Below are 22881 nucleotides of genomic sequence, written 5' to 3'. Positions count from 1 at the left end.
AAATCCCTCCGGGCCCCCCCAAACCCCCCCCGACCGCAGCGCGGCGCCAGCCGACCCCGTTTGAATGCGACACCGCCCGCGCGCCGCGCCTCACCCCGCCGCCGCCTGGCGCCCCCGCCGGGGGCGTCACTTCCGGGAGCGGGAAACGCCGACGCACCCGACCCCGGGACGAAGGTTCCGGGGCAATTCGGTTCCCCACCCCCCCCCGCAACGTCAGGGGCGCACCCAAAAACCCCCAAATTCACCCTAAAAGGGGACGAAACCGCAGGCTGGGGGCTTTTTCCTCTTTTTTTATTGTTTTTTTTTTTGTTCGTTTTTTTTCTCCTTCCTCCCCTGGGGGGGGGGGGTGTCAATAAAAACCAGAGACCAAACCCTCCAAAAAAACACCCCCAAAAGCGGGAAAAAAAAAGAATAAAAATTAAAAAAAAAAAAAAAAAAGCGAAATTCCTGTAAAACAGCCACCCCCCTCCGGAGGGGAAGCGGGGCCCAAGAGGAGGCGTCGAAAATGAGGGGGGGGGGACCGGTTGAAAAACGAAGGGGTGAGAAAACGAGGGGAAAAACCGGGGTGGGGGAAACGGCCCAAAACGGGGAAAAGGGCCCAAAAAAGGGGTAAAACGGCCAAAAAAGGGGAAACGCGGCCGAAAAAAAGGGAAATGTGGCCCCAAAAAAGGGAAAATGTGGCCCAAAAACGGGAAACGTGGCCCCAAAAAGGGAAACGTGGCCCCAAGGGGGGGTCCTCCAGGGGGTTCCCGACCATCCGAGTCTCTTTTTTGAGGTTAAAAATAATCTTTTTGTTGAACAGACGGAGAGGAAAAACCACCGCCGGGGCTCGGGGGGATGGGGGGGGGTCACTGGGTGCTGGCCCCCCCCTGGGAGCTGCCATAGCCCCCGTAGTCGTAGGTGCCGTAGTAGGGGGGCCAGGGGCCCTGGTGCTGGTAGTACTGGTTCCACTGCTGGGTGTACTGGGAGGGGAGAAAGGGGGGGAGGAAGGGGTGAGCACCCCCCTATACCCCGCCCCCCCCCCCCGATGAAAAGGGGTTCTGCCCCCATAATCGATCCCCGTCCGAGGAAAAATGGGGTTGTTTTTACTCCCAGCTCCCTGAAAAGGAGGGTTTCATCCCCAAAAATCCCACCCCCCCCGACGAAAATGGGATTTCGCCCCAAAAATCCCATCCCTGGCCTCCCAAAAAATGGAGTTTCACCCCAAAATCCCATCCTCCCCCCACTAAAAATGAAGTTTCACCCCAAAATCCCATCCTCGCCCTCCCAAAAATGGAATTTTGCCCCCAAATCCCATCCTCCTCCTCCCAAAAATGGAATTTGACTCAAAAAATCCCATCCCTGGCCTCCCAAAAATGGAATTTTACCCCAAAATCCCATCTTCCCCCTGCCAAAAATGGGATTTTACCCCAAAAATCCCATCCTCCCCCCGCTAAAAATGGAATTTCACTCAAAAAATCCCTCCTCGCCCTCCCAAAAATGGGGTTTCATCCCAAAATCCTATCCTCATCCTCCCAAAAATGGGATTTCGCCCCAAAATCCTACTGTTGCTCTCCCAAAAAGGGGTTTTCCTCCCAAAATGCCATCCCTGGCCTCCCAAAAACCAGATTTCGCCCCAAAATCCCATCCTCCCCCTGCCGAAAATGGGATTTTGCCCCAAAATCCTGTCCTCGCCCTCCCAAAAGAGGGGGTTTTTGCCCCCAAATCCCATCGTTGCTCTCCCAAAAAGAGGTTTTCCCCCTCCCAAAACCCCATCCCCATCCTCCCAAAAATCAACATTTCCCCCCCAAAATCCCCATCCCCTGAAAATCCAGCATTTCACCCCAAATCCTCCTCCCCATCCTCCCAAAATGGAGCACTTCACCCCAAACCCCCTCCCCTTCCCCCCAAAAATAGGAGTTTCACCCCCAAACCCCTCCCTTCCCCCAAAAAAACATCAATTTCCCCCCAAAACCCCCTCCCCATCCTCCCAAAATGGAGCATTTTTCCCCAAAATCCCCTCCCCATCCCCTCAAAATAGCAATTTCCCCCCAAATCTCCTTCCCATCCCCCCAAAAATATGAGTATCACCCAAACCCCCTTTCCATCCCCCCCAAAATAGCAATTTCCCCCCAAAACCCCCCTCCCCATCCTCCCAAAAATCGACATTTCCCCCCCAAAACCCCCTCCCCTTCCCCCCAAAATGGAGCATTTTACCCCAAACCCCCTCCTTTTCTCCCCAAAAACAGCGATTTCCCCCCAAAACCCCCTCCCCGTCCTTCCAAAATGGAGCATTTCCCCCCAAAACCCCCATCCTCTCCCCCCCCCAATGGAGCATTTTAACCCCAAAGCCCCTCCCCATCCCCCCAAAAATAGTAACTTCCCCCCCCCAGGCCCCTCCCCATCACCCCAAAACTAGGAGTTTCCCCCAAAACCCCCATCCCCACCCTCCCAAAATCAACATTCCCCCCCTCCCCTCCTTCCCCCCCCTCCCAAATCCCCCCAACCCCCGATTCCCCCCAAACCCCCCCCCCGCCCCCCCTCCTCCCCACCTGGGGGTACTGCCCGTAGCTCTGCCCGTAGCTCAGCCCGCTGGAGGTGGGGGGGGGGCTGGGGGTAGCTCTGCCCGTACCCCCCGTACCCCCCGTAGCTGTAACCGGAGGGGGTGTAGCCGCCTTGGCCATAGCCACCCTGGGGGAGGGGCAGAGATGGGGGTCAGGGTGCTGGGGGGGCACCCCCAATACCCAGCAAGGTGCAGGGGGTGGGTATACCTGTTACCCCTGGCTGCAGTTGGGCCCAGCAAGGTGCAGGGGGTGGGTATACCTGTTAGCCCTGGCTGCAGTTGGACCCAGCAAGGTGCAGGGGGTGGGTATACCTGTTACCCCTGGCTGCAGTTTGACCCAGCAAGGTACAGGGGGTGGGTATACCTGTTACCCCTGGCTGCAGTTTGACCCAGCAAGGTACAGGGGGTGGGTATACCTGTTACCCCCCTGGCTGCAGTTAGACCCAGCAAGGTGCAGGGGGTGGGTATACCTGTTAGCCCTGGCTGCAGTTGGACCCAGCAAGGTGCAGGGGGTGGGTATACCTGTTATCCCTGGCTGCAGTTGGGCCCAGCAAGGTGCAGGGGGTGGGTATACCTGTTAGCCCTGGCTGCAGTTGGAGCCAGCAAGGTGCAGGGGGTGGGTATACCTGTTACCCCTGGCCGCAGTTGGGCCCAGCAAGGTACAGGGGGTGGGGTATACCTGTTACCCCTGGCTGCAGTTGGAGCCAGCAAGGTGCAGGGGATGGGTATACCTGTTACCCCCTGGCTGCAGTTAGACCCAGCAAGGTGCAGGGGGTGGGTATACCTGTTACCCCTGGCTGCAGTTGGACCCAGCAAGGTGCAGGGGGTGGGTATACCTGTTACCCCTGGCTGCAGTTGGGCCCAGCAAGGTACAGGGGGTGGGTATACCTGTTACCCCTGGCCGCAGTTGGGCCCAGCAAGGTACAGGGGGTGGGTATACCTGTTACCCCTGGCTGCAGTTGGAGCCAGCAAGGTGCAGGGGATGGGTATACCTGTTACCCCCTGGCTGCAGTTGGACCCAGCAAGGTGCAGGGGGTGGGTATACCTGTTAGCCCTGGCTGCAGTTGGACCCAGCAAGGTGCAGGGGGTGGGTATACCTGTTTATCCCTGGCTGCAGTTGGGCCCAGCAAGGTGCAGGGGGTGGGTATACCTGTTAGCCCTGGCTGCAGTTGGAGCCAGCAAGGTGCAGGGGGTGGGTATACCTGTTACCCCTGGCCGCAGTTGGGCCCAGCAAGGTACAGGGGGTGGGTATACCTGTTACCCCCTGGCTGCAGTTGGAGCCAGCAAGGTGCAGGGGATGGGTATACCTGTTACCCCTGGCTGCATGTTACCACCTGGCTGCAGTTGGGCCCAGCAAGGTACAGGGGGTGGGTATACCTGTTACCCCTGGCTGCAGTTGGAGCCAGCAAGGTGCAGGGGATGGGTATATACCTGTTAGCCCTGGCTGCAGTTAGACCCCAGCAAGGTGCAGGGGGTGGGTATACCTGTTACCCCTGGCTGCAGTCGGACCCAGCAAGGTGCAGGGTGGTGGGTATACCTGTTAGCCCTGGCTGCAGTCGTTGGACCCAGCAAGGTGCAGGGGGTGGGTTTACCTGTTATCCCTGGCTGCAGTTAGACCCAGCAAGGCACGGGGGGGGTGGGGGTTTACCTGTTGCCCCTGGCTGTAGTTTGGGGGGGGCTGCGGTGGCCGGGGGGGCTGCGGCGGGGGGTAGTTTTGTAGGTGGGGGGTGGTGTGAGCGGGGGCTGTAGCCGGCGGCGGGTTGGGTGGTGCGGTTGTAGGCGCCGCGGTTGTTGGCGGCATTGGCGAGGTGGCATCGCGGAGGGTGTTGCTGCTCCACCGGTTCGGGGCGTAACCGCCGCGGGGTGTAGCCTGAAGGGCGGGGAAGAGGGAGAGTGGGGGGCACCCCAAAAGCGGGGTTTCAGCGGTGGAATTGGGGGGGGGGGGGTGCCTACCTGCGCCGCCGTTAGCCGCCGCGGAAGCCGCTGCCGCGGTTCTGGAAGCCGCCCCCGCGTGCCGGGCGCGGCCGAGCCGCCGCCCGCCGCGGGCGTCGAAGCGTTGGAAGCCGCAGGGCCGCGGAAAGCGGAGGGGGGTCGTCCCCCCCCGCCGCCGCCGCCGCCGTCGAAGCGTTTTTCGGGGGGGGCGGCGCGGCGGCGCGGCCCTCCTCGTTGTAGCGTCGCACCAAGGCCTCGGCCTCGTCGCGCTGCAGCTCCACGTAGAGCACTCGAGTCCAGGAACTCGCCCGCCTCCGGCAGCGTGAAGTTGGCTGCGGCCGCGCCCAAAAAGAAGCGAAAAGTCGAAGGTTTCCCCTCAAAAAATCCGCCCCCGACAAAAAGGGGGCGAAAACCCCAATTTTTCCAACCCCAAAATCCAACCCCTGCTGAAAAGACGGTGAAAACCCCCATTTTTCCCCCCCAAAAAAGAGGATGAAAACCTCAATTTTCCCCTCATAAAAGAGGGCAAAAACTCCCATGATCTCCAAAACAAAGACGGAAAAAAAAACCCCATTTCCCCCCCCCAAAAAAGAGGGGTAAAACCCCCCCATTTTCCCCCCCGTAAAAGAGTGTGAAAACTCCCATTTTTTCCCCAAAAACAATCCACTGCCATAAAGAGGGCGATAACCCCCATTTCTCCCCCCAAAAAAGAGGGCAAAACCCCCCGTTTCCCCCCCAAAAAAGAGGGCAAAAACCCCCTCTCTTCCTCCCCCCCAAAAAAGAGGCTGAAACCCCCCATAACAGAGGCTGAAGCCCCCCATCTCCCCCCCAAAAAGAGGCTGAAAGCCCCTATTTTTCCCCTGTAAAAGAAGCTGAACCCCCCCCATTTCTCCCCAAAAAAGAGGCTGAAGCCCCCCATTTCCCCCAAAAAGACGCTGAAAACCCCCATTTTCCCCCAAAAAGAGGCTGAAACCCCCTATTTCCCCCCCCATAAAAGAGGGCAAACCCCCCCCATTTCCACCCTAAAAAATTCAGCCCTGCTGAAAAGAGGCTGAAGCCCCCCCCACCCCCCTATAACAGAGGCTGAAAACCCCCATTTCCCCCCCAAAAAAAGAGGCTGAAGCCCCCCACCCCCCCCATAACAGAGGCTGAAGCCCCCCCCATTTCCCCCGTAAAAGAGGGGGAGCTGCCCCCTTGCCCCCAAAAAGAGGCTGAAGCCCCCTATTTTCCCCCTGTAAAAGAGGCTGAAACCCCCCATTCCCCCAAAAAAAGATGCTGAACCCCCCATTTCCTCCCCATAAGAGAGGCCGAAGCCCCCCACCTCGCCGCTGAAGCCCCCCACACCTCGCTGCTGAAGCCCTCCAAGCCCTCCCAAGCCCCCCCCACCTTTCATCTCCAGCACGGCGTGGTCGGGCACGTCCTTGCCCTCTTGTTGCTGCGCCGTGTGCCCCCCAAAAAGAGGCCAAAGCCCCCCATTTCCCCCCCATAAAGAGAGGCTGAAGCCCCCCTCCTCGCCGCTGAAGCCCCCCCAAGCCCCCCCCACCTTTCATCTCCAGCACGGAGTGTGGTCGGGCACGTCCTTGCCCTCCTCGTCGGTGCGGCGTGTGCCCCCCATAACGGAGACTGAACCCCCCATTTACCCCCATAAGAGAGGCCGAAGCCCCCTACCTCGCCGCTGAAGCCCCCCCCCCCTTTCATCTCCAGCACGGCGTGGTCGGGCACGTCCTTGCCCTCCTCATGGGTGCGCTGTGTGCCTCCCAAAAAGAGGCCAAAGCCCCCCCCATTTCCCCCATAAGAGAGGCTGAAGCCCCACCCACCTCGCTGCTGAAGGCCCCCCCACACCTTTCATCTCCAGCACGGCGTGGGTCGGGCACGTCCTTGCCCTCTTGTCGCCGCGCCGTGTGCCCCCCAAAAAGAGGCCAAAGCCCCCCATTTCCCCCCCATAAGAGAGGCTGAAGCCCCCCATTTCCCCCATAAGAGAGGCTGAAGCCCCCCACCTCGCCGCTCCGAAGCCCCCCCAGGGCCCCCCCCACCTTTCATCTCCAGCACGGCGTGGTCGGGCACGTCCTTGCCCTCCTCGTCGGTGCGGCGCGCGCCGTTTGCGCTCAGCGCAGCTTCCCGGGTCGGCTGGGGCAGATGACGACGGCGCGGCGCTGGAAGCCCTCGAAGGGACGCAGCTTGCGGCGCTGGGCCGAGCCGTAGACGTTGGTCTGGGGCGGGGGGGGACACCTGTGTGACCTCATGGTGACACAGGGCTCGTGTCCCCCCCCTCCCCGTCCGGCAAACGGGGAGGAAAAGGGGTTTTTTGCTTTCTAAATCGATTATTTTGTGGTGCTTCGGGGACGCGGGGTGTCACCGGTAGGGTCACTCGGGTCCCCTGCTGAGGGGGACACTGAGGGACACGGGGACAGGGACACCAAGGGACATCCCTGCTACCCCAGGGACATCAAGGGACAGGGACACCAAGGGACGTGGGGACACTGAGGGACGTCCCTACTGCCTTAGGGACATCAAGGGACAGGGGGACAGAGACACTGAGTGACGTGGGGACACCAAGTGACATCCCTGCCACCACAGGGACATCAAGGGACAGGGGACAGGGACACCAAGGGATGTGGGGACATCGAGGGACATCCCTACTGCCTTAGGGACATCAAGGGACAGGGGGACAGGGACACCAAGGGATGTTGGGAACACCGAGGGACATCCCTACTGCCTTAGGGACATCAAGGGACACACGGACAGCAACACTGAGTGACGTGGGGACATCAAGGGACACGGCGAGAGGGACACGGCGAGGAGGGACACTGAAGGGACATGGGGACACCAAGTGACATGGGGACACCAAGGGACATCCCTGCCACCCTGGGGGACATCAAAGGACATAGGAACGCTGAGGGACACGGGGACACCAAGGGACATCCCTGCTGCCTTAGGGACACCGAGGGCCACGGGGACACCAAGGGATGTCCCTCCCAGAGATGGGAACGCTGAGGGCTGTCCCGCCCTGGGGACGGGGACACTGAGGGACATCCCTGCCACCCTGGGAGACACCAAGGGACATGGGGACACCAAGGGACATCCCTGGCACCCCAGGGACGCTGAGGGACACGGGGACAGGGCTGTCCCTCTGAGATGGGAATGCCGAGGGCCGTCCTGCCCCGGGGATGGGGACACCGAGGGGCCATGGGGACAGGGGTGTCCCACCCTGGGGATGGTGACACCGAGGGCTGTCCCACCCTGGGGATGGTGACACCAAGGACACAGGGACAGGGCTGTCCCTCCTAAAGATGGGAACACTGAGGGACGTCCCTGCCCCAGGGACGGGGACACCGAGGGACATCCCTGCCACCCTGGGGACACCAAGGGACATGGGGACACTGAGGGATGTGGGGACACTGAAGGGACATGGGGACACCAAGGGACATCCCTGGCACCCCAGGGACGCTGAGGGACACGGGGACAGGGCTATCCCTCCGAGATGGGAACGCTGAGGGCTGTCCCGCCCCGGGGACGGGGACACCGAGGGACACGGGGACACCAAGGGACATCCCTGCTGCCTTAGGGACACCGAGGGCTGCGGGGGACAGGGGTGTCCCACCCTGGGGGACGGTGACACTGAGGGACGTGGGGACAGGGGTGTCCCACCCTGGGGCTGGTGCCACCGTGGGAGGGACGCAGGGACAGGGTCATCCCACCCTGGGGACGGTGACACCGAGGGATATGAGGACAGGGCTGTCCCTCCTGGCGATGGGAATGCTGAGGGACGTCCTGCCCCAGGGATGGGGACACTGAGGGACACGCGGACACCAAGGGACATCCCTGGCACCCCAGGACGCTGAGGGTCACGGGGACAGGGCTGTCCCTCCAAGATGGGAACACCGAGGGCTGTCCCGCCCTGGGGATGGGGACACTGAGGGACGCGGGGACACGGGTGTCCCACCCTGGGGACGGTGACACCGAGGGATGTCCCACCCTGGGGATGGTGACACCAAGGACACAGGGACAGGGCTGTCCCTCCTAAAGATGGGAACGCCGAGGGACGTCCTGCCCTAGGGACGGGGACACTGAGGGACATCCCTGCCACCCTGGGGACACCAAGGGACATGGGGACACTGAGGGATGTGGGGACACTGAAGGGATGTGGGGACACCAAGGGACATCCCTGCTGCCTTAGGGACACTGAGGGTCATGGGGACAGGGCCGTCCCGCCCCGGGGACGGTGACACCGAGGGATGTCCCACCCTGGGGATGGTGACACCAAGGACACAGGGACAGGGCTGTCCCTCCTAAAGATGGGAACACTGAGGGACGTCCTGCCCCAGGGACGGGGACACCGAGGGACATCCCTGCCACCCTGGGGACACCAAGGGACATGGGGACACTGAGGGATGTGGGGACACTGAAGGGACATGGGGACACCAAGGGACATCCCTGGCACCCCAGGGACGCTGAGGGACACGGGGACAGGGCTATCCCTCCGAGATGGGAACGCTGAGGGCTGTCCCGCCCCGGGGACGGGGACACCGAGGGACACGGGGACACCAAGGGACATCCCTGCTGCCTTAGGGACACCGAGGGCTGCGGGGACAGGGGTGTCCCACCCTGGGGACGGTGACACTGAGGGACGTGGGGACAGGGGTGTCCCACCCTGGGGCTGGTGCCACCGTGGGAGGGACGCAGGGACAGGGTCATCCCACCCTGGGGACGGTGACACCGAGGGATATGAGGACAGGGCTGTCCCTCCTGGCGATGGGAATGCTGAGGGACGTCCTGCCCCAGGGATGGGGACACTGAGGGACACGCGGACACCAAGGGACATCCCTGGCACCCCAGGACGCTGAGGGTCACGGGGACAGGGCTGTCCCTCCAAGATGGGAACACCGAGGGCTGTCCCGCCCTGGGGATGGGGACACTGAGGGACGCGGGGACACGGGTGTCCCACCCTGGGGACGGTGACACCGAGGGATGTCCCACCCTGGGGATGGTGACACCAAGGACACAGGGACAGGGCTGTCCCTCCTAAAGATGGGAACGCCGAGGGACGTCCTGCCCTAGGGACGGGGACACTGAGGGACATCCCTGCCACCCTGGGGACACCAAGGGACATGGGGACACTGAGGGATGTGGGGACACTGAAGGGATGTGGGGACACCAAGGGACATCCCTGCTGCCTTAGGGACACTGAGGGTCATGGGGACAGGGCCGTCCCGCCCCGGGGACGGTGACACCGAGGGATGTCCCACCCTGGGGATGGTGACACCAAGGACACAGGGACAGGGCTGTCCCTCCTAAAGATGGGAACACTGAGGGACGTCCTGCCCCAGGGACGGGGACACCGAGGGACATCCCTGCCACCCTGGGGACACCAAGGGACATGGGGACACTGAGGGATGTGGGGACACTGAAGGGACATGGGGACACCAAGGGACATCCCTGGCACCCCAGGGACGCTGAGGGACACGGGGACAGGGCTATCCCTCCGAGATGGGAACGCTGAGGGCTGTCCCGCCCCGGGGACGGGGACACCGAGGGACACGGGGACACCAAGGGACATCCCTGCTGCCTTAGGGACACCGAGGGCTGCGGGGACAGGGGTGTCCCACCCTGGGGACGGTGACACTGAGGGACGTGGGGACAGGGGTGTCCCACCCTGGGGCTGGTGCCACCGTGGGAGGGACGCAGGGACAGGGTCATCCCACCCTGGGGACGGTGACACCGAGGGATATGAGGACAGGGCTGTCCCTCCTGGCGATGGGAATGCTGAGGGACGTCCTGCCCCAGGGATGGGGACACTGAGGGACACGCGGACACCAAGGGACATCCCTGGCACCCCAGGACGCTGAGGGTCACGGGGACAGGGCTGTCCCTCCAAGATGGGAACACCGAGGGCTGTCCCGCCCTGGGGATGGGGACACTGAGGGACGCGGGGACACGGGTGTCCCACCCTGGGGACGGTGACACCGAGGGATGTCCCACCCTGGGGATGGTGACACCAAGGACACAGGGACAGGGCTGTCCCTCCTAAAGATGGGAACGCCGAGGGACGTCCTGCCCTAGGGACGGGGACACTGAGGGACATCCCTGCCACCCTGGGGACACCAAGGGACATGGGGACACTGAGGGATGTGGGGACACTGAAGGGATGTGGGGACACCAAGGGACATCCCTGCTGCCTTAGGGACACTGAGGGTCATGGGGACAGGGCCGTCCCGCCCCGGGGACGGTGACACCGAGGGATGTCCCACCCTGGGGATGGTGACACCAAGGACACAGGGACAGGGCTGTCCCTCCTAAAGATGGGAACACTGAGGGACGTCCTGCCCCAGGGACGGGGACACCGAGGGACATCCCTGCCACCCTGGGGACACCAAGGGACATGGGGACACTGAGGGATGTGGGGACACTGAAGGGACATGGGGACACCAAGGGACATCCCTGGCACCCCAGGGACGCTGAGGGACACGGGGACAGGGCTGTCCCTCCGAGATGGGAACGCTGAGGGCTGTCCCGCCCCGGGGACGGGGACACCGAGGGACACGGGGACACCAAGGGACATCCCTGCTGCCTTAGGGACACCGAGGGCTGCGGGGACAGGGGTGTCCCACCCTGGGGACGGTGACACTGAGGGACGTGGGGACAGGGGTGTCCCACCCTGGGGCTGGTGCCACCGTGGGAGGGACGCAGGGACAGGGTCATCCCACCCTGGGGACGGTGACACCGAGGGATATGAGGATAGGGCTGTCCCTCCTGGAGATGAGAATGCTGAGGGCCGTCCTGCCCCGGGGATGGGGACACTGAGGGACGCGGGGACACGGGTGTCCCACCCTGGGGACGGTGACACCGAGGGATGTCCCACCCTGGGGATGGTGACACCAAGGACACAGGGACAGGGCTGTCCCTCCTAAAGATGGGAACGCCGAGGGACGTCCTGCCCTAGGGACGGGGACACTGAGGGACATCCCTGCCACCCTGGGGACACCAAGGGACATGGGGACACTGAGGGATGTGGGGACACTGAAGGGATGTGGGGACACCAGGGGACATCCCTGCTGCCTTAGGGACACTGAGGGCCGTGGGGACAGGGCCGTCCCGCCCCGGGGACGGTGACACCGAGGGATGTCCCACCCTGGGGATGGTGACACCAAGGACACAGGGACAGGGCTGTCCCTCCGAGATGGGAACTCCGAGGGCCGTCCCGCCCTGGGGACAGGGACACCAAGGGACATGGGGACACCAAGGGACATCCCTGCTGCCTCAGGGACACCGAGGGCCGCGGGGACAGGGGTGTCCCACCCTGGGGCCGGTGCCACCGGGGCCGCGGGGACACCGGGGCCAGGGCACCTGGTCGAGGATGTAGTTGCGGCGCTTGCGGGCGGCGATCTGGATGAGGCGGTTGAGGCACTGCGTCGCCTGCTGGATCAGCACGTCCCAGCGCCCCGCGTAGTTGCGCTGCCGCCGCAGCCCCATCACCTGCGGGGACGCGGCGGGGACGGTGAGGCCGGCCGGGACCCCGGCACCCGCCGGGACCCCAATGGGGATGGTGACGCCAGCCGGGACCCCCAGCACCCGCCAGGACCCCAGCAGGGACGGTGACACCGGCCGGGACCCCAGCGGGGACGGTGACGCCGGCCGGGACCCCGGCACCCACCGGAACCCCGACAGGGACAGCAACACCCGCCGGGACCCCCGGCATCCGCCGGGACCCTGACAGGGACAGTGACGCCGGCCGGGACCCCGATGCCTACGGTGACGCCAGCCGGGACCCCGATGTTGGCCAGGACCCCAACGAGGACAGCGATGCAGGCTGGGACCCTGACGCCGGCCGGGACCCCCGACACCGGCCAGGACCCTAATGCTGGTGACAACCCCGATGCCTACGGTGACACCAGCTGGGACCTTGACACTGGCGGGGACCCCAATGTGGACAGTGACACCAACCGGGACCCTGCCACCGACGGTGATGCCACCACGGACCCCGACGCCTACGGTGACGCCACCATGGACCCCAACACTGGTGAAGACCCTGACGCCTACAGTGATGCCACCATGGACCCCGACACTGGTGAGGACCCCGACGCCTACAGTGATGCCACCATGGACCCCAACACTGGTGAAGACCCTGACGCCTACGGTGATGCCACCATGGACCCCGACACTGGTGAGGACCCCGACGCCTACAGTGATGCCACCATGGACCCCAACACTGGTGAAGACCCTGACGCCTACGGTGATGCCACCATGGACCCTGATGCTGGTGAAGACCCCGACACTGGTGAAGACCCTGACGCCTACGGTGATGCCACCATGGACCCCAACACCAGTGAAGACCCTGACACCTACAGTGATGCCACCATGGACCCCGACGCCGGTGAAGACCCTGACGCCTACGGTGATGCCACCATGGACCCCAACACCAGTGAAGACCCTGATGCCGCCATAGACCCCGACGCCGGTGAGGACCCTGACGCCTACGGTGATGCCACCACAGACCCCGCTGCCAGCTGGGACCCCTCCACGGACCCTGCCACCGACGGTGACGCCAGCCAGGACCCCAATGGTGACCCCGCGGCGGACCCCCGGTGCCTCACCCTCATCTTGTCCATGATGGCGTTGGTGCCCAGGATGTTGTACCTCTTGGCGGGGTTGGCGGCGGCGTGCTTGAGCGCCCACGTGGTCTTCCCGGCGGCGGGCAGCCCCACCATCATCAGGATCTGCGGCGAGAAGCCACCACAGCGTCACCGCCGGTGCCCCCGCCGTCCCCGGTGGCCCCCGCGCCCCGGTGTCACCGCACCTCGCACTCGGCCTTGCTGTCGGGGCCGCGCGTGCCGCGGACGCGCTCGGCCGGGGGCAGGTGCTGGAGGAAGGCGAAGCCGGGCGGGACGGCGAAGGCCTGGGCGCGCTGCCCGAAGTTGAACTCCACGGCGCAGTTCTTCACCAGGACGTGGGGGAAGAGCGCGCGCCCGGCCAGCGCCTCCTTCCGCACCCGGTGGGCCACCCCCAGCCACTTGCCGTTCTTCAGGAAGGACATCTCCACCTCCTCGCCGCACTCGAAGTCCTGGGAGAGACCCCCGGTGTGGTGGTGAGACCCCCGGCGTGGTGGTGAGACCCCCGGCGTGGTGGGGAGACCCCCAACATGGCGACAAGACCCCCAGCGTGGTGGCAGCAGGATCCTCAGCATGGTGGTGAGACCCCCGGCGTGGTGGTGAGACCCCCGGCGTGGTGGTGAGACCCCCAGCGTGGTGGGGAGACCTCCAGGGCAGTGGGGAGACCTCCAGGGCAGTGGGGAGACCTCCAGGGCGGTGGGGAGACCTCCAGGGCGGTGGGGAGACCTCCAGGGCGGTGGGGAGACCTCCAGGGCGGTGGGGAGACCCCCAGCGTGGTGGGGAGACCCCCGGCGAGACGCCCAGCATGGCAGCAAGCCCCCAGTGAGACCCCCAGCATAGCGACAAGACCCCCAGCGTGGTGGCAGCAGGATCCTCAGCATGGTGGCAAGACACCCAACATGGTGGTGAGACCCCCGGCACAACGGTGAGACCCCCAGCACGGTCGTGAGACCCCCAGCACGGTGGGGAGACCCCCGGCGTGGTGGGGAGACCCCCGGCGTGGTGGGGAGACCCCCGGCGTGGTGGGGAGACCCCCGGCGCGGTGGGGAGACCCACAGCAAGACCCCCAGCATGGCAGCAAGCCCCCGGTGAGACCCCCAGCATGGTGGCAGAAGGAACCTCAGCATGGTGGCAAGACACCCAACATGGTGGTGAGACCCCCAGCACGGTGGTGAGACCCCCGGCGTGGTGGAGAGACCCCCGGCGTGGTGGTGAGACCCCCGGCGTGGTGGAGAGACCCCCAGCGAGACCCCCAGCATGGCAGCAAGCCCCCGGTGAGACCCCCAGCGTGGTGGTGAGACCCCCGGCGTGGTGGTGAGACCCCCGGCGTGGTGGGGAGACTCCGGCGTGGTGGGGAGACTCCGGCGTGGTGGGGAGACCCCCAGCGTGGCGGGGAGACCCCCAGCGTGGTGGTGAGACCCCCAGCGCGGTGGGGAGACCCCCAGTGTGGTGGGGAGACCCCCAGCGTGGTGGGGAGACCTCCAGGGCAGTGGTGAGACCCCCAGCGTGGTGGTGAGAACCCCCCCGGCGTGGTGGGGAGACCCCCAGCGAGACCCCCAGCATGGCAGCAAGCCCCCGGTGAGACCCCCAGCGTGGTGGCAGCAGGAACCTCAGCACGGTGGCAGCAAGACCCCCAGCGTGGCACCGAGACCCCCGTCACAGTGGTGAGACCCCAGCGTGGCGGTTTCCAGACCCCCGGCATGGCAGTGAGACCCCAGCGTGGCGGTTTCCAGACCCCCAGCACGGCAGTGAGACCCCGGTGTGGCGGTTTACAGAACCCCAGCATGGCAGCGAGACCCCCGGCACGGTGCCCAGACCCCCAGCATGGCAGCGAGACCCCGGTGTGGCAGTTTCCAAACCCCCAGCATGGTAGCGAGACCCCAGCGTGGCGGTTTCCAGACCCCCGGCATGGCGCCAAGACCCCCGGCACGGCAGCGAGACCCCGGTGTGGCGGTTTCCAGACCCCCAGCATGGCAGCCAGACCCCGGTGTGGCGGTTTCCAGACCCCTGGCACGGCAGCGAAACCCCGGTGCGGCGGTTTCCAGACCCCCCGGCACAGCAGCGAGACCCCGGTGTGGCGGTTTCCAGACCCCCGGCATGGCAGTGAGACCCCGGTGTGGCAGTTTCCAGACCCCCAGCACGGCAGCGAGACCCCGGTGTGGCAGCTTCCAGACCCCAGCATGACAATGAAACCCTGGTGTGGTGGTTTCCAGACCCCCAGCACAACAGTGAGACCCCGGTGTGGCGGTTTCCAGACCCCCGGCACGGCAGCGAGACCCCGGTGTGGCAGTTTCCAAACCCCCAGCATGGTAGCGAGACCCCAGCGTGGCGGTTTCCAGACCCCCGGCATGGCGCCAAGACCCCCGGCACGGCAGCGAGACCCCGGTGTGGCGGTTTCCAGACCCCCAGCATGGCAGCGAGACCCCGGTGTGGCAGTTTCCAGACCCCCAGCACGGCAGCGAGACCCCGGTGTGGCAGTTTCCAGACCCCCAGCACGGCAGCGAGACCCCGGTGTGGCAGTTTCCAGACCCCCGGCATGGCAGCGAGACCCCGGTGTGGCGGTTTCCAGATCCCCAGCATGGCAGCAAAACCCTGAAGCGGCGGTTTCCAGACCCCCAGCATGGCGCCGAGACGCCCGTCACGGTGGTGAGACCCCAGTGCGGCGGTTTCCAGACCCCCGGCATGGCAGCGAAACCCCAGTGCGGCAGTTTCCAGACCCCCAGCATGGCAGCGAGACCCCAGCGTGGCGGTTTCCAGACCCCCGGCATGGCGCCAAGACCCCCGTCACGGCAGCAAGACCCCGGTGTGGCGGTTTCCAGACCCCCGGCACGGCAGCGAGACCCCGGTGTGGCAGTTTCCAGACCCCAGCATGACAATGAAACCCTGGTGTGGTGGTTTCCAGACCCCCAGCACAGCAGTGAGACCCCGGTGTGGCGGTTTCCAGACCCCCGGCACGGCAGCGAGACCCCGGTGTGGCAGTTTCCAGACCCCCAGCACGGCAGCGAGACCCCCGTGTGGTGGTTTCCAGACCTCCAGCACAGCAGTGAGACCCCGGTGTGGCGGTTTCCAGACCCCCGGCATGGCAGCGAGACCCCCGGCACGGTGCCCAGACCCCCAGCATGGCAGTGAAACCCCGGTGTGGCGGTTTCCAGACCCCCGGCATGGCAACGAGACCCCGGTGTGGCAGTTTCCAGACCCCCAGCATGGCAGCGAGACCCCGGTGTGGCAGTTTCCAGACCCCTGGCACAGCAGCGAAACCCCGGTGTGGCGGTTTCCAGACCCCCAGCATTGCAGTGAAACCCCAGTGTGGCGGTTTCCAGACCCCCAGCACGGCGGCGAGCCCCCGGTGTGGCAGTTTCCAGACCCCCAGCATGGCAGCGAGACCCCGGTGTGGCGGTTTCCAGACCCCAGCATGACAATGAAACCCTAGTGTGGTGGTTTCCAGACCCCCAGCACGGCAGCGAGACCCCGGTGTGGCAGTTTCCAGACCCCCAGCATGGCAGCGAGACCCCGGTGTGGCAGTTTCCAGACCCCAGCATGATAATGAAACCCTGGTGTGGTGGTTTCCAGACCCCCAGCACAGCAGTGAGACCCCGGTGTGGCGGTTTCCAGACCCCCAGCATGGCAGCGAGACCCCGGTGTGGAGGTTTCCAGACCCCCAGCATGGCAGTGAGACCCCTGGCACGGTGCCCAGACCCCCAGCATGGCAGCGAGACCCCGGTGTGGCAGTTTCCAGACCCCCAGCACGGCAGCGAGACCCCGGTGTGGTGGTTTCCAGACCCCCAGCACGGCAGCGAGACCCCGGTGTGGCAGTTTCCAGACCCCCAGCATGGCAGTGAGACCCCTGGCACGGTGCCCAGACCCCCAGCATGGCAGCGAGACCCCGGTGTGGCAGTTTCCAGACCCCCAGCATGGCAGCGAGACCCCCGGCACGGTGCCCAGACCCCCCGCATGGCAGCGAGACCCCGGTGTGGCAGTTTCCAGACCCCTGGCACAGCAGCGAAACCCCGGTGTGGCGGTTTCCAGACCCCCAGCATAACAATGAAACCCCGGCGTGGCGGTTTCCAGACCCCCAGCACGGCGGCGAGACCCCGGTGTGGCGGTTTCCAGACCCCCAGCACAGCAGTGAGACCCCGGTGTGGCGGTTTCCAGCCCCCCGGCACGGCGGCGAGACCCCGGTGTGGCGGTTTCCAGCCCCCCGGCACGGCGGCAAGACCCCGGTGTGGCGGTTTCCAGACCCCAGCATGACAATGAAACCCCGGTGTGGCGGTTTCCAGCCCCCCGGCACGGCAGCGAGACCCCGGTGTGGCGGTTTCCAGCCCCCCGGCACGGCGGCGAGACCCCGGTGTGGCGGTTTCCAGCCCCCCGGCACGGCGGCAAGACCCCAGTGCGGCGGTTTCCAGCCCCCCGGCACGGCGGCGAGCCCCCCGGCAGCACCCACCACCAAGCAGGCGATGACGTCGTTCTCGGCGAAGGCCTCGCCGTAGCTCTCGAAGCGGCAGTCCGTGGACTTCCTGCCGGTGCCGCCGTAGCCGTAGGAGAACGGCTCCTCGCCTGGGGGGGAGGGGAGAGCGCGGCTGCAGCTGGGTGGGGGTCCCCAGACCCCCCGTGGGGCCGGGCGCCGCGCCCTTACCCAGCTGGGTGCTGCAGGAGTCCAGCGACCAGCCCACCCGCACCACGTGGGGGTCCGGCTCCGTGGGGGGCAGGTGCTTGACGGAGATCTCCTCGTTCACCTGCGGCGGGGGGCGGTGAGGGGACGCGGTGGTGGCCACGGGGAGGTGGCACCGGGCGTGGGGATGCGATGGTGGCCATGGGGAGGTGGCACCGGGCGTGGGGACGCGATGGTGGCCATGGGCAGGTGACACCGGGTGTGGGGACGCGATGGTGGCCATGGGGAGGTGGCACGGGGCGTGGGGACGCAATACCGGGCGTGGGGACACGATGGTGGCCATGGGCAGGTGGCACCGGGCGTGGGGACGCGATGGTGGCCACGGGGAGGTGGCACCGGGCGTGGGGACGCGATGGTGGCCATGGGGAGGTGGCACCAGGCGTGGGGACGCGATGGTGGCCATGGGGAGGTGGCACCGGGCGTGGGGACACGATGCCGAGCGTGGGGACGCGATGGTGGCCATGGGCAGGTGGCACCGGGCGTGGGGATGCGATGGTGGCCATGGGCAGGTGGCACCGGGCGTGGGGACGCGATGGTGGCCATGGGCAGGTGGCACCGGGCGTGGGGACGCGATGGTGGCCATGGGGAGGTGGCACCGGGCGTGGGGACGCGATGGTGGCCACGGGGAGGTGGCACCGGGCGTGGGGACGCGATGGTGGCCACGGGGAGGTGGCACCAGGCGTGGGGACGCGATGCCGGGCGCAGGGACGCGATGGTGGCCATGGGGAGGTGGCACCGGGCGTGGGGACGCGATGGTGGCCACGGGGAGGTGGCACCGGGCGTGGGGACACGGTGGTGGCCACGGGGAGGTGGCACCGGGCGTGGGGACACGATGGTGGCCACGGGGAGGTGGCACCGGGCTCGGGGCCGCGCCGGTGGCCTTGGGGCCGCGCCGGTGGCCTTGGGGAGGTGGCACCAGGCTCGGGGACGCGATGGTGGCCATGGCGACAGGACACCGGGCTCGGGGATGTGACGCCAGGATCAGGGACGCGATGGTGGCCACGAGGAGGCACCGGGCTCGGGGCCGCGCCGGTGGCCTTGGGGCCGCGCCGGTGGCCTTGGGGACACACTGCTGACCTTCATCTCGTAGCAGACGCGGCCGCGGCGCGCGCCGTAGGTGGCGCGGGCGCCCGCCCAGAGGTAGGCGAAGCCCTCGATGGTCAGCGGGTACCCGCTGTAGCGGTCCCGCGCCACCTTGAAGTGCAGGTCACAGTTATCTGCGGGGGGGGGGACACAAAAAACCCGGGGTGACGCTCGCCGCGTGGGGGGGGGGGCTTCTCCCCCAGCCCCCCCCCCCCCCCAAAAAGCTTTCGGGGCGCTCACAGGTATCGACGGCCACCAGCGTGTCGTCGAAATCCTCCTCCTCATCCTCGGCGGGCGGCTGCGGCGAGCGGCCCCTGGGGGGGGGGGCGGTGAAAGCTCAAAAATTTGAGGTGGGGGGGTTCAAAAAGAGGGGGGGGCTTTCCAAAATGGGGGGGTTAAGAAATTTTGGGGTGCTCTGACCTCTTGTCCTCGCGGTGCTCGTAGTAACCCCGGCCCCGCGGCTCCTCGTAAGGCCGCTTGCGCGGCGGCTCCGGCGCGTTGTAGGTGGGGGGGCCGGGGGTGCTGTAGGCGGGGGGGGGAGCGCTGTAGGCCGGGGGGGTGCTGTAGGCGGGGGGGGGCGCGCTGTAGGCCGGGGGGGGGCCGTAGGCGGCGGGGGGAGCGCCGTAACCGGGGGTGGGCGCGCCGTAAGCCGGGGCGGCGTAACCGGCGGCGGGCGGTGGGCCGTAAGCGGGGGGTGGGGGGGCGTTGTAATTCGGGGGAGGGGGCGGCGGGGGGGGCGGGGGGGGGCGGGGGAAGGGAATAAGGGGGAGCCGAGGCGTTGTAGTTGGGGGGGGGCACGTTGTAAGCGGGGGGGTCTTCTGGCTTCGTTTCCGGCAGCTTCGTCTCTGCGGGGTTGGGGGAGGGGAGGGGGGGGAAGGAAAAGCGGAGCGTGGCAGCGGCGGGGGGGGGCCGAGGCGGCACAGCCGCGGTGCCAGCCCCCCCCCCCACCCCGTGTGTCCCCCCCCCCACCCCGTGTGTCCCCCCCCCGGGTCCTACCTGGGTGCAGGACGGGGTGCTCGGGGTCCAGCGCTCGCCGCTCGCCGCCGGGCTGGTAGGGTTGGTAGCCCTGGGGCTCGCCGTCGAGGCCATCTGTAAAAAATTTGGGGGGGGGGGCAAGCGGGGAAATAAATGGGGGGGGGGGCTCGGCCAGCATCAGGCACGGGACCCCCAGCTCTGCACCCCTGAGCCCCCCACCCCAAACTCCCGGCGTCATTCTGGGGGTGACAGCTCGCTCGGGGGGGGGATGAAGCCCTGGGGGTCGGCCCCACGTCAATGGGGGGGGGTGGGGGGGGAGGTCTTGCTCGGCCCCAGCGGCGCCCAGGGAAGCGAAGCCACTGTGTGGGGTGACGGGGGGGGGCCTGGAGGGACCCAGCACCCCAGGAAGGGGGGGAAACAGGGGGGACCCCGAGGGAAGTGGGGGGACAGACACCCCCCGGGGGGGGGGGGGTAAAGCAGGGGGACCCCCACCTGAGAGAAGGAGGGGGGCGAGGCAGCGGGGACCCCAAGGGGCTTGGGTCCTTGAGGGACCCTCAGGGAAGGGGCTGGGGGGAGGGGTAGAGGAGTCTGGGATCCCTGAGGGAGAGGAGGGACCCGGGGAGGGGGACAGGACCCTCAGGCAAGGGGGGACCCGAGGAGGGGGGGACCCGGGACCCCTCAGGCAAGGGGGGACCCGAGGAGGGGGGACCCGAGGAGGGGGAACCTGAGGAGGGGGGAACCTGAGGAGGGGGGACGCGGGGGGGACCCGGCCCCTCATAGAAGGGGGAACCCGGGGACCCTCAGGCAAGGGGGGACCCGAGGAGGGGGGACCTAAAGAAGGGGGAACCTGAGGAGGGGGGAACCGGGGGGGACCCGGCCCCTCATAGAAGGGGGGACCCGGGGACCCTCAGGCAAGCGGGGACCCGAGGAGGGGGGACCTAAAGAAGGGGGAACCTGAGGAGGGGGGAACCTGAGGAGGCGGGACCCGGGGGGGACCCGGCCCCTCATAGAAGGGGGGACCCGGGGACCCTCAGGCAAGGGGGACCCGAGGAGGGGGGAACCTGAGGAGGGGGGAACCGAGGAAGGGGCACCCGGGGGGGACCCGGCCCCTCACAGAAGGGGGGACCCTCAGGGAAGGGACGACCCGGGGAGGGGGGACCCACGCCCCCCCGGGGAAGGGCCCGGCCCCCCGAAGCAGAGCGCGACCCCGCCCCCGCCGAGGAGGGGAGCGGGGGGGGGGGGGGGGGGACACACACACACGGACGGACCCCGACCCGCGGCCCTTACAGTGTCCGTCGGGGGCCGGCTCCCCGCCGGCCGCCCCGGGCCCCCTGCGGGCCTCCTCCGCCTCCAGCGCCGCCTGCAGCCGCTCGGCCAGCTCGGCCTTGAGCCCGCGGGTGTCCAGGCCCCGGCGGCCCAGCTCCTCCTTCAGCTCGGTGACCCGCAGCCGCCTGACGTCCATGGCCCCGCCGCTCAGCGCCGCCCGGCCAGCGAGGGGCCGCTGAGGGGCCCGGCTCAAAATGGCCGCCATCGCCCTCCTCCCCCCTCCCCGGCCCGCCGCCGAGCTACAACGCGCGCCGCCATTGGCCCGCCGCCGCGCCGCCGCTTGTAAGGCGCCTCCGCATTGGGCTGGGCGATGGCACCGCCCCTCCGAGCCGGCCCCGCCTCTCCCGCCCAGCTCCCGCTCAGTCCCGCTTTGCGAAGCGGGCGCTCATTGGGGGACGGGGGGAGTGACGCTGTAACGCGGCTTCTCGTTGGCTGGAGCGGGGTTTGTCTCCGCCCTCCGCGCCGCTGGGGCCAGCCCCCGGGCGCCGTCTTGATTGACACTGGTGGAGGGCGGGCGCACGCGGCGTTCTGGCCAATAGCGGCGAGAGAGGCGCCTCGCCCTGCCTGCGCTTCTATTGGCTGTTTTCCCCGTCTGTCAGCGCTGAGGCGGGCCCGTGGGGAAATCTCTCACTTCCCATTGGCTGCTCTCGCGCGGAGGGCGGGGCGAACCCCGCGCGGCTCTCATTGGGCTCTCAGAAGGTCGCGCTGCCCCCCGCCATTGGCGGAGCCGCGGGCGGGCCGGGGGGAGCCGCGGCGCCATTGGCGGAAACCCGGCGGCGTCTACGCGTGCTCCCGCCCCGCGCTGCCTAGCAACAAGAGCCGCCCTCCCATTGGCTGGCGGGTGGACAGCGCCGCCCTCCTATTGGAAGAAACCCGAGATGGACTGGGGGGACCCCAAACTGCGACTGGGAGACCCCAAACTGGGACCGAGGGACCCCAAACTGGGACGGGGGGGGGCTGAACCGGGACTTGGGGACCTAACTGGGGTGGGATGGACTGGGGAGACCCCAGACTGGGACTGGGGGGACCCCAAACTGGGACTGGGAGACCCCAAACTGGGACTGGGAGGCCCCTAACTGGGAGGGGGGGGGCTGAACAGGGACCAGGGGACCCCGAACTGGGACCGGGGGGGCCCTCCCGCTGCCAACGGGGCCCCCCCAGTGCCCCTGTGGGGTCCCGGGTGAGGCCCAGCTGCCCCCCCAGCACCCAGTTTGCCCCCCCAGCACCCAGTTTGCCCCCCTGACACCCAGTTTGCCCCCCCCAGCACCCAGTTTGCCCCCCCAGCACCCAGTTTGCCCCTCCCAGTTTCCCCCCCCGACACCCAGTTTGCCCCCCCAGCACCCAGTTTGCCCCCCCCAGCACCCAGTTTCCCCCCCTGACACCCAGTTTGCCCCCCCCAGCATCCAGTTTGCCCCCCCTGACACCCAGTTTGCCCCCCCAGCACCCAGTTTGCTCCCCCAGCACCCAGTTTCCCCCCCCGACACCCAGTTTGCCCCCCCCAGCATCCAGTTTGCCCCCCCCAGCACCCAGTTTGCCCCTCCCAGTTCCCCCCCCGACACCCAGTTTGCACCCCCCGAGCACCCAGTTTGCACCCCTGACACCCAGTTTGCCCCCCCCAGCATCCAGTTTGCCCCCCCTGACACCCAGTTTGCCCCCCCTGCACCCAGTTTGCTCCCCCAGCACCCAGTTTCCCCCCCGACACCCAGTTTGCCCCCCCCAGCATCCAGTTTGCACCCCCTGACACCCAG

General features: G+C 67.0%; 1 protein-coding gene across 1 annotated transcript; it reads right to left on the bottom strand.

Moving 5' to 3' along the window:
* Positions 1 to 290: 290 nt before the first annotated feature.
* On the bottom strand, positions 291 to 22233 carry HNRNPUL1 (heterogeneous nuclear ribonucleoprotein U like 1). The gene is given in 21 exon segments (XM_075446123.1): positions 291 to 962; positions 2532 to 2579; positions 2581 to 2670; positions 4191 to 4282; positions 4284 to 4412; positions 4492 to 4681; positions 4684 to 4764; positions 4766 to 4806; positions 6508 to 6598; positions 6601 to 6684; positions 11819 to 11947; positions 13066 to 13188; positions 13269 to 13532; positions 17522 to 17634; positions 17714 to 17813; positions 18827 to 18966; positions 19073 to 19146; positions 19253 to 19554; positions 19556 to 19677; positions 19829 to 19921; positions 21095 to 22233. Coding segments are annotated over 21 exon segments (2664 nt in total). The 5' UTR covers positions 21339 to 22233; the 3' UTR covers positions 291 to 848.
* Between the last annotated feature and the right edge of the window lie 648 nt (positions 22234 to 22881).

Source organism: Opisthocomus hoazin, chromosome 39 (genome assembly GCF_030867145.1).
Source record: "Opisthocomus hoazin isolate bOpiHoa1 chromosome 39, bOpiHoa1.hap1, whole genome shotgun sequence".
NCBI lineage: Eukaryota > Metazoa > Chordata > Aves > Opisthocomiformes > Opisthocomidae > Opisthocomus > Opisthocomus hoazin.
Note: the sequence above shows the minus strand (reverse complement) of the source record. Positions and strands in the feature narration are given on the sequence as shown.